Source organism: Mesocricetus auratus, unplaced genomic scaffold (genome assembly GCF_017639785.1).
Source record: "Mesocricetus auratus isolate SY011 unplaced genomic scaffold, BCM_Maur_2.0 Super-Scaffold_100021, whole genome shotgun sequence".
Lineage (NCBI taxonomy): Eukaryota > Metazoa > Chordata > Mammalia > Rodentia > Cricetidae > Mesocricetus > Mesocricetus auratus.
Window position 1 is genome coordinate 31,278,182 of NW_024429202.1, and position 11,755 is coordinate 31,289,936.

The 11,755-nt window shown below is 43.6% G+C and overlaps 1 protein-coding gene across 1 annotated transcript; it reads left to right on the forward strand.

Annotated features, from left to right (window-relative positions):
• The first annotated feature begins 8,313 nt into the window (after positions 1–8,313).
• LOC121133335 lies at positions 8,314–11,178 on the forward strand. Its single transcript, XM_040729563.1, has 2 exons — positions 8,314–8,450; positions 9,992–11,178. Exon 2 carries the CDS (start codon positions 10,202–10,204, stop codon positions 10,979–10,981), a length of 780 nt encoding a protein of 259 aa, XP_040585497.1. The 5' UTR covers positions 8,314–8,450; positions 9,992–10,201; the 3' UTR covers positions 10,982–11,178.
• The last annotated feature ends 577 nt before the right edge of the window (positions 11,179–11,755 follow it).

Here is an 11,755-nt window from a genome sequence, read left to right on the forward strand (position 1 = left end):
TCATTAATTTTAAATGTGTCAGCTGGAGAAGGTGATTAAAGTGAGAATGACTGAGGAGTAGTGTTCCTGAGAACTGGGCTGGTGTCCCCAGCAACTCCTCAGCAGGGAAGGCAGTACCAGGGTGCACCCAGCCCTAATGGGATGCTTGGCAGTGGGATCCCAGATGACAATGCTACACAATGGGTATGGATTTGCCAAGGGAATCTGAGTGATTTGGGGAGACTGAGACACCCTGAGGGGTGGGGAGTGTGAGGGATGGGCTAGTCCTTGGGGTTTGCATTTGACCCTACAGGCAAGTTGTAAAGCTGTTTGCAGTAATCAACTCATTTGTCTTTTCCTAGCTCTTGCCTGGGAAAGGGATGCTACTGATTCTTTGAGCAGCCTAGAATTCTAACCCCAGGTATTCTAGCCCCATGCTTGGTGGTGCACACCTTTAATCCCAGCACTTGGGAGGCAGAGGCAGGCAGATATCTGCGAGTTTGAGACCAGCCTGGTCTACAAGAGCTAGGTCCAGGACAGCCTCCAAAGCCACAGAGAAACTCTGCCTTGAAAAACCAAAAAAAAAAAAAAAAAAAAAAAAAAAGTATTCTAGTCCCAGGCATTAAGAGGGAAATTGAGGTTCCCTCTTTTAGGTTCTTAGTCATGTTAGTAAAAGAATTTAGAAACAGAGTCAGAAGCAAGCTCAGAGACAGTTTTATTAGAATTCTTGAGGGAAACAACAGCTGGCAAAATATCTCAGCAGTTGGCAGAAGGAGGGAGAAGAAGAGTAAGAGTCGCAAAAGAGCCCCAGGGCTCAGTGATGGAGGCCCGGCAAGCATGGTTAAAGGTTTGGGGGAGAGCTTTTCAGCGAATGAGAGAGAAGCCCAGGGTGATGGGAGATGTAATTCTGTAAATTTGTCTCTTATTGGTTGTTGAATAAAGCACTGTTGCCCAATAGGGAAGCAAGATAGGTGGGACTAGGAGTCAAGGAGGATTCTGGGAAAGAGAGGCAGAGTCAGAGTCATGTAGCCGCCATAGAAGTAAGAGGTCCAGACCCTTTCTCCGGTAAGAGAAACACTTAAGTGAGAGATAGCCAGTAAGAAACAAACAAACGGCCAACAGCTTCATAATTAATATAGCCTCCTGCGTGTTCATTTGGGACTGGTGTGGCTCTGGAACCAGGCTGGTGGGAAGACAACACTCTACACCCAGGGTGTAAGGGAGAGAGAGCATGCTCAGACTTTGGCCAGCATCAGAAAGAAAGGGAGATGGAATAAAACTGGAGAGGGAAAGCTATGCTTTGCCACTTGCATGAGTTCTGCCCTGGGGAAGAGCTTCTTAGAATAAGTTCATTGTCTCACTCAGGGGATAATTAATCCTCCCCTCCCCATAGCCTGTCTTCAGGAGAGTTAGATTCTGGGGCTTCGGGAAGGTGTGGACTCTTGACCGGGTGATTGACAAGTTCATCTAGACTCAGGAGGAGGCAATAGTATGCACTGTTTTGGGTAGGTTAGAATATCAGGCATCTACTTAGAGCCTGAAGAAGAACAGCTGGAAGTAACTTTTTTTTAATGGTCTTCAACAGAGCCCAGATACCACCACCTTTTCACAGGATAACCTAAATCCCAAGAGAAGCAAAGTGGGTGTTTACTGTCCTGGTGCTGCTAGGGAAATGGGAGAGGGTTTCCATCCTCAGTGGTCTCTAAAGCTACTAACTCCATAACGTGCTACCCTGAGCAGCTGGTCAGTGTCTGAAATTGGGAAAAGAGGCATGTGAAGGAGGAGTGTCTAATAATCCAAGGAAAGCTTCCTTTGTAGGACCAACCCTCCAACTCTCAGTCTAGAATATCAGATTAGGGGTAGGCATGTGATGTGTTTGATGTCTACCAAAAGTCAATGTATTGAAGGATTGATGCTCAGTCCTGGTGTTATTGGGAGAAGGTAGGATCTAATGGGACATCATAGGTCATTGGAGATTGGAGATGTCCCCATAAAGGGACTATGGGCTGATAGTCCCCTTCTATTTATTATTTTTATTTCATGGATGCCTTTCATCACAGGCCTAAAAACAACTGGGCCAACCTTGCATCATGGACTGAAATCTTAACAATTGTCAACACAAACAAACCTTTCTTCTTTATAGGCAGATGTATTTATTATTTGTCATAATAACGCAAAGCTGACTTTGTATGGAACCTACACTAAGCTATTTAGACTTGTCCATGTTTCTATGTATGGGATTCAAGAGTTGGTATATGTGTATATATACATCATATATATCCTTTGAAGATGACAGTAGATCTACATACAGTCACAAGAAGCAATACAGGGAGATCCTATGTAGCCTGTCCTGGTTTTACTTCATAAGAAATCTTATGCAGCTGTAGTAAAGTAGCATGTTTGGAAGTTCATATTCATAAAATACACTGACTCTACTAAAATCTCACCTCTCTTATATGTGCATAGTTAGTTCTATATATTGTGGATGTGTAACTTCTTCTTCTAGTCAGCATATATGTTCCCAAGGATCCTTTGCACTATCCTTTCTGAACATGTACTGACAAACCCTATGGATAGCATCAATGAATAGTGTTTTCCACCTCTACTATTTTATCACTTCAAAAATCTTATGTAAGTGGAGGCATATGGTATGTAACCTTTTGAGACTGGCTGTTAATTCAACTGAAATCCATCCAACTCATTGCATGTATCAATCATTTCTTCTTCCTCATTGCTGAGTATCCCATGACACGGATATACCACAGTTGCTAAGTCACTGTTAGAGGACATGTGGGATGAATATTATGGGGGGAAGATAATAACAAAGTTACTATGAGTATTATGTATGTCTTTTAGGACCATTTTCTGGGATTAATGCCTAAAGCTATACTTGCAATGTTCATTTTTAGTTGAAGAAGGAACTGGAAAACTGTTTTTCAGAATTCTGCACACTTTTCATTTTTACCCACAGCATGTAAGTGACCCAACTTCTCTGTACCCCCAGCGTCATTTGATGGTCTCACTCACTGTTTTTTATTTTAGCCTTTCTGGTAGATAGCTTTGATAGTCTACCCCATTGTAGTTTTTGTACTGTCTTGTTTTGAGACAAGGCCTCATTATCAAGGCTTGGTTATCCTGGAACTAGCTATGTAGACCAGGTTGGCCTCAAACTCATGGAGAGAGCTATCTGTATCAACCTCTCAAGTATTGGGATTAAAGGCATACACCACAATATCCAGCTCCCGTTGTGGTTTTTATTTGTTTCTCTTAAGTGGCCAATTGTGTTAAATATCTTTTCATGCTTATTTACCCTCCGTATATCCACTTCAGTGTGTGAACCTCTCTGTTTCTACTGGATTGCTGAGCTTTGAGACTTGCTGTGCATTCTGGGTAAATTTCAACCAACATGAAATTTGAAACTGTTTTCCTCCAACCTGTAGATTTCTCTCTTAATATAAGCCTTCACAGAACTGAAGTTTTAAATTCTCATGAAGATCCATGTATTGATATTTTCTTTTATGTATCATGTTTTGGTGCCTAGTATAAAAACAATAACCTTGTCCTGAAGCTTGAAGGTTTTCTACTTTTGTCCTAAAAGCATTGTTGTTTTTGTATTTAAGTCTATTATTCATTTCCAGTTAATTTTTTTCTACATTTTTTGGCCTAGGTCAAAGTTTATTATTTATTTATCTATTTTACCACTGTCAAATTGCTCCAGAAACATTTATTGAGGAGGTCATCTCCCATGGTCAAGATTGTATTGGCTCTTTCTTTGGTTGATAATTAATTGACCATATTTCTGTGAATCTATTCCATTCAACTTCTCTTTGTGTGTCTGCTATTAATACCACAATGTCCCAACTATGGTAGCTGTCTATGCACAAGGTATAGTGATTTCCTCCCGCTCTATAATCCTCATGGCTTGTCTAGATCCTTCCTAAAGATATTTAACAATAAGTGTTTATTAAAAGAAACTTGCTAAGATTTTGATGGAAAGGCTAAATTTATAGGTCAACTTGGGAAACTTGAAGTATTTATTACTTAGAATATTCTAATCTACATATAATGTTTCTCCCCAAGTATTTAGGCCCTCTGTGATTTTTCCCCATTGGCAGTTTATAATTTTCCGTATAAAGATGTACGTGTTTCATTGGAGATATAGATACTTTGTTTTCTTGTAGCAGTTATAAATTATTTTGCATTTAAAATTGTGGTGTCTACTTATCTGATTATGTAGGTGTGCACAATTCTTAAATTGTATTAAGAAACAGGGTAGGACAATGGTTATTGCTTGCTTCTTTTTGCATTATGAATTCTTCCAAGATGCTAATGGCATGTTGTTATCAGTCTCTGTCCTGATCTTCCTAGGCTGTGAGCTCTTAGTAACATTCTATTGATTTCTACAGTGCAGAGGTAGGCCTATAATTTATCCTGGCTTACGGGGGCAGGTAACTTGCAGGAAAGCAGGATTAATGGGCAGAGATGCACAGAAATTGAACCCAAATGTGCCAGTTTAAAAGTAGCCACAGCAGGTCAAGGTCTTATCTATAGACAATCTCTCTTCAGATTTTATCTTGCTTTATACTACAATGTGGATGCACCTTGAGGGCTCTATGCTATAAGCCAGTCATGGAAGGGTGAAAACTGCATTGGTCCACTTGTATATCACACACCTAAATAACTCTAACTAACGGTAGCCATAGGGAAGAGTCTGATTGAAGTTTCTCCAAATGGAGTCTGCTCTGTAGACAGAGTTTCTGTCCTGCCTGGTCCCGCAGCTGTTTAGTACCCAACACACAGAGGCTTATAGTAATTATAAACTGTTTTGACAATGGCTCAGGCTTCTTATTGACTAGCTCTCTCTTAATTATTAACCCATTTCTATTCAATGATGAATGCCACAAGGCTGAGGCTTACCTGTAGTGTCCAGGCATGTTACTCCTTTGGCAGCTGCATGGTGTCTCTCTGGTGATTGTCTGTGTTTCTCTTCCCAGCGTTCTCCTAGTCTGGTAGCCCCACCCATCTGTCCCACCTTTCCTGCCTGTCTACATCCTGTCAGTCCATTGGCTGGAACGGTTTTATTCATCAACCAGTAGGAGAAACATGTATTCATTCACAGCATAAAAAAGGACCTCCCCCATCACTGCTCCAAGGATTCCTGAGCATCAGTCAGCCAGGGGAGCTCACCCCAACCAGATGCTTTAATTCCACAAGGCATAGCTCAACAAACATCCCTGTGGCTCACTGTCGCCTAGCCAAGTGCTGCTCTAAGTATGGAGTATTCGGTAATCCTCTACTTTAGGAACTTAACCTTTGGCAGAGGAGATTGAAAGAAAAATAATAATAATAAGGAAGTCCTCACAGGTGATGACTTTAACACTTTCTGGTGCATATGCAGAGGCTGTTGTCATGGTGATTGGCTTCAGAGTATGATTAAAACCGTGAGGCCAGGGACAAGCTTCTGCAGAAGAACCACCTGAGCACAGCAGAATGGAATCAGATACCAGAAGGAAGCAACCAAACGGGCAGAGGGAAGAGCCAGGGCGAAGCCTCTAAGAGGGACATGCTTGGGGTAGCCCAGAAAAGCTCTGAAACTGGTGTGCTTGGGGAGAAGAGGGTAGGGGAACTCTGAGGGCCTTGTGCGTCTGACTGGTGTCCGCCGTGTGGGGGAAGCCATCAGTGCACAGCAGAGAGGATGTGGTCAGGTGGCTGGTTATAGAGCAACCGTCTGGAGTAACTCAGAGACCAGGGTAGCAGTGGATGAGGAGAGCACTCAAATTCAGTGAGTCTCTGATCTTTCTCCTAGTGCATTCAGCAAGGTGCTAGACTTCAGACGGGATCCTTAAAGAGGCAAGGAGGAGAAAGGAGTCTGGAAATGACATGCCTTCTACCTACCCCTGACACATCAAAGACCCTGCCCACTGATCACAGTTCTGTGCCCCCTTGGCTCTTGCTCTGTGCTCCAGACATGCCTCTGCTCTGCCTCAGAGCCCAGCATCTGGCAGACTTCAATTCATGTCCTACTCCTACTTTTTCAAGTGGAGTCAAGAAACTTGGTAACTGTCTGTTTCTGTTTACATTTCCATAGGAAAAGGCTGTCCTGGGTACTTCTCTGCTGCTCTCATAGAGAATCACTGTATTAGTCAGGGTTCTCTGGAGAAATAGAACCAATAGAATGAACATATCTTAGAAAAGGGGCTTATTAGATTGGCTTACACCACATGAGCTGGTGGTCCAGCCATGCATTCTGTGTGCTGGGAAGGCTGACACATGAAGGTCACTCAGTCTATGGGCCTAGATGATTCCTGGAGAGCTGCTGGTCTTCAAGTCTGTGCTGTAAAGCTGAAGAAGCTGGAATGATGTGTCAGCAAAGGATGGAGAAAGTGCTAGCAACAGGGTAAATGACCTCATCTGCCAGGAGCAAAGGCTGGTAAGAAAGCCCCAACTTCCCTCCAGTCTTCTATCCAGGCCATTGCAGCAGGAAGGTGCTGCCATTCTGGGGGAAGATCTCCCCCTCTTAGCTAATCTTGCTTGGAAACACCCTCACAGAACCTTATATGGTCCTGTTTCTTAGTTGGTGGTGATTCCAGATCCAATCAAGTTGACAACTGAGACTAAGCACCACTCAGAGACTGGGGAATTTGTAAAGAACAGGGATTTATTTGGTGATAGTTCTAGAACATGGTCTGATGTTATGCCTTTGGTGTTGTGTCATATGTGGCCGAAGGCGATGACTATGTGGTAGGGGGCAAGAGAAAGCAGAACATAGCCCAATCACAAGACAAGGACATCGATTCCACTCATGAGAGCCTAATGTGTCCAAACTCTGATGCACTGGGGAGTGAGTGTGTAACACAGGAGCTCTAGGGACCTCATTCAAGCCATAGCAGGGATTGTTGAGTGGAATAAGTCATGCAGTGCTTGTGGGGTAAGGCACGATAGGAAGCCCTTGGTGCAACTGCTGCATTTGATTTTCCATCATAAATCGACTCCCATAGTTTATGTCGGATTGTAGCTAATTTTACCTTCTCATCCTCCTACCACCTATCTCTGACAAGGGCTTTTAATAAAGTAATTATTAGTAGTATAATAATAGCTTAATTATTAGTAATATAATAATAGATAATAGTTATCTGTGGGAAATGTACATTCTTCACACCATTCAACCTCCCTATTGTATCTCTGGTATCTTCAATTCATATCTTCTTATTGTACAGGGGACAAACAGAAACATGTCTGTGGTCACCCAGCGAATGGGTGACCTTGTCTAAGGTTTGTAACTTTAAGCAGGTCATCTGTCTTCCTGAACCTCCAGTTCCTGAACCTCTAAACTCTACAGCATTGTCATTTGCACTAAATAATGTCATACACAGGGATGAATGACAAGGCTGAAGAAATACTGCATTCAATAAATAACAACGGAATGACCACAGCTTTAGAAGCTCTGAGACAAAATTTAAAGGCCACGTCTAGGAATCCAGCATAAAAGAAGCTACTAAATGCGTAAGGCCCTGACCTTCCGGGCAAGATGTGCCCACTGCTGCAATAGTGCTACAGAAGCTATAGGGGTAACCAACCACCTTTTGGTTGAATTTGAGGCCCACTCCACTGGAAAGAATTCAGGTCTGGTACTATAAATCTAGTTACAAGCCATGGTTAGGGAAGTCTTCGGCCACACAGGAAAACCAACTACTGTTGTTCTGCTAAATATACATATTGTAAAACTGCAACTTAAATATTTATATTTATATCCATAGATCAGTGCTGCTCTCAACCTTGGTCAGAGAAGCCTCTTATTGTAGTGGTCAGAGGCTCACACAAAATGGTTGAAGTGGTGAGAATAAGTGACCACTCAGTGCTCAGCCCTAAACACACACACACACACAAACACACACACACACACACACACACACACACAGACACACACACACACACACACACACACACACACACACACACACACCCCAAGGCACAGAGAATGTTGAAGAGTAGCAGAAAGGATGCAAGAGGTGGAGAACGGGGAGGAGGGCTGTGAAACACTGTCTTCTGCACATCCCATGAGATGACTGCTGCTCTTATGAACTCACAAGAGTCTTAACAAATATAAAACCATCAAAATAATTTCTTGCATCTTCTCAGATTATAGAAGAGTAAAACTAGAACTCAGTATCCAGGAAAACTTTTCATGTCATATTTCAGGTGCATTGAAATCAGTGTTGCTAATCCTGGCCTCACCTCCAATAATGAATGGAACAAACTCTGTTTATCGAATGCCCCTTTGCCTCGATAAGGAACCTTAATGTTTTACTGTTTCCCACGTTCAGATGGGGCTGGTTTACACTGGGTTCTCCAGAGAAACGTGAAGCCAGCGATATAATTCAACCCAGAACTGAGCCTGAGAACCCAGGAGGCTGATAGAAATCCCAGCCTGAGGCAGAGGATGAAGTAAGATGTCTAGCTCCAGCTGTGAGGTAGGAAGGACACCATTTCCGGTTCCTTCTCCTCTGCCTTCTGTTCCGTTCAGGCTCTCAAGAGAATGGAGGAAGCCCACCCACGCTGTGGGGGTGCAATCCGCTCTACATGCTCTACTGACCCAGATGCTGATTTCACCTCCAGACTCTTTTTGCAGATACACCCAGAAACAGCATTTCCCCTGTGAGCCTTGTGGGTCAGTCCGCAGAGGGACACAGGACCCTTGCCAGGGGTTGAGATAGGGTTGCCCCAGCTGATCTGGCAGACCGGGGTTCGCATCACGTGTGCCTGCTTCCAAAGCATCCTTCCCATAGCTGTATCTCTCAAAGTGGGAGGTGAGCGGGAGCCTTTGCCCGGATGGCAGGCTCAGCACAGGCATGACGTAGCTGCTGCAGAGACCCACATTTCAGCTTGTCCTCTTCCCAGCACTGAGCCTCCCATACAGCCAGAATCTTTTCCCTCTTATTCTCTCTCTCCCATAGTATGCTATGTGCCCTGTTGGCAACAGCATTTTGCTTGTTAGTTTATTTTTTCTTTTGTACCGGGGATAGAACCCAGGGCCTTGCACATGTCAGGCAAGCACCGAACCCCTGAGTTGAATACATTCTATTTTGAGACAGTATCTCATTTATTTGGTAAGGCTGACCTTGGATTTAACTCTGCAGCCCACTGAGGCCTTAAACTTTCAATCCTCCTGCCTCAGCCTCTAAAATAGCTCTTGGATTACCAGCCTGGAGGCAACAGCGCTTTTCAGTACTCTGTCCCTTAAACCCTCTTGTTCATGTCAAAATAAGCCCTAACAAAAGGAGGTATGGCTCCAAAACCCTCCAATGGGTCTTTTTTCTGCATGACCCTGTGCCATTCTCCATAACACTCTGCAGGGACTTGTTTCCCAAAATTCCCACCAAAGAATGCCCAGCAAGTGAACTCTGCAGGGTGTGGCGATGTAGGACAGAGCAGCCCAGAACCTCGAGCTCTTTGCAATGTTCTGCTTTATATTTAGAACTCGCACAATGATGTGCTTCTTATTCCATGATGTAGACAGGTTCACTTAAACTTCCCAAAAAGTAGTTTTCTATTGTTTATTGTTGAGTGGAGATTCACACATTAGTACATCAGATTGCACGCTGCCTGTCACTGTATGTACTCCACCCAGAGCAGATTCCCAAAGAGAACTGGTCCCCAGTTGCAGGAGCTGCTGTGGGTTCTCATTTGCATTCATTCATTTGTTCTGCACATGATTTGCAAACCTGCATGTGGAGAGCACAGAAGTTAGGCCTACCAGGTTCTTTCTTTCTTTCTTTTCCTTCCTTCCTTCTTTCTTTCTTTAAATCAGAAGCACTTGAATTCAGGTCTCTGCTGCTTCCTAGCTGTGTCACTTCAGGCAAGTGGCTTACCCTCTCTGAGTTTTAGTTGCATTATCTATAGATGGAGAGTTACAGGGATAGCTATCTTACTGGACTTCCATGAGCATTGAATGAAATAATGCTTGTAAAGTCATAGTACCTTGTGTGACTTGGATCTGAAATGTTTGTCATAGGTTCAGGTGCTTGAGCCTGGCCCCCAGCAGAAGGTGCTGCTTAGGGATGTTGTGGACCCTCTGGGACATGGGGCCCAGATGGCAGAAGTGTTGACCTGGCCTAGAAGGTGACACAAGCTTTCTGAGCTCTCTCTGCTGCCTGTTCCATCAAGATGTCAGAGATCCACCACATACTCCATCCACCATGAACTCTACCAAGCCTTCCCCACCATGGACTCCACCATATACTCCATCAGCATGGACTTCACCATATACTCCATCAGCATGGACTCCACCATATACTCCATCAGCATGGACTTCACCATATACTCCATCACCATGGGCTCCACCATATACTCCATCACCATGGATGCCACCATATACTCCATCAGCATGGACTTCACCATATACTCCATCAGCATAGACTCCACCATATACTCCATCAGCATGGACTTCACCATATACTCCATCACCATGGGCTCCACCATATACTCCATCACCATGGATGCCACCATATACTCCATCAGCATGGACTTCACCATATACTCCATCAGCATGGACTCCACCATATACTCCATCAGCATGGACTTCACCATATACTCCATCACCATGGGCTCCACCATATACTCCATCACCATGGATGCCACCATATACTCCATCAGCATGGACTTCACCATATACTCCATCACCATATACTCCATCCACCATATACTCCATCACCATATACTCCATCACCATATACTCAATCACCATATACTCCATCACCATGGACTCCACCATATACTCCATCACCATATACTCCATCCACCATATACTCCATCACCATATACTCCATCACCATATACTCAATCACCATATACTCCATCACCATGGACTCCACCATATACTCCATCACCATGGACTCCACCATGTATTTTCCACCTTGGATTCTACTATGCCTTCCCCACCATGAATTCTGCCATATGCTCTGTCCACCATGAACTCCACCTTGAAGTGGAGTCCCCACCATGAAGGATGAAACTGAGGAAGGATGTCTCTAGAATACTCCAAAGCTCTCTACCTCTGTCAGACATTCTTCACAAGGACAAGAAAAGTGATTCACATGGAACAGTCAGTGCAGTGCTCCTGATAAAGCGAAACTGAGTTTACCATGAAGTGAAAGATGGTCCCTCCCAGCCAGGCAGTGGTGGTGCACACCTTTAATCCCAGCACTTGGGAGGCAGAGGCAAGTGAATGTCTGTGAGTTCGAGGTCAGCCTGGTCTACAAAGCTACGTAGAGAAACCCTGTTCCAAAACAAAACAAAACAAAACAAAAACCCAAACCAAACCAAACAAACAAAACAACAACAAAGAAAAGAAAGAAAAAAAAGAAAAAGATTGCCCTTCTCTCACTATCCTTCATATACAAATTGTTAACAGGGGTGTCAATCAAAAGCGGTAAGCAGAAAATCACAAACAGCAATAATAATGTTAAACTGTTTTCACGTGAAATGTCCAAATGCATATTAACTTGCATGGCCTTTGATGTAGAGTCAAGACTGTGGCCTGGTGTTATTCTTTTGACTAGAACTTCATCGCCCTTACTTCCATGTGAATCATGTGTTTGATGACTACGCTGTATGTCATGGCTCTGATTCCAAAGTAGAGCAAAGGTTTGTGGGCATACATGAAACTAGAATTATCTATTTTATAAATTCAAAATTGCTCCCTATTCTGTATATATCCCTTGCCCCAACCCAGAGCTGTGGCTCTTTTTGTTGTTATTTTAGTGATGTGTCTTTCTTG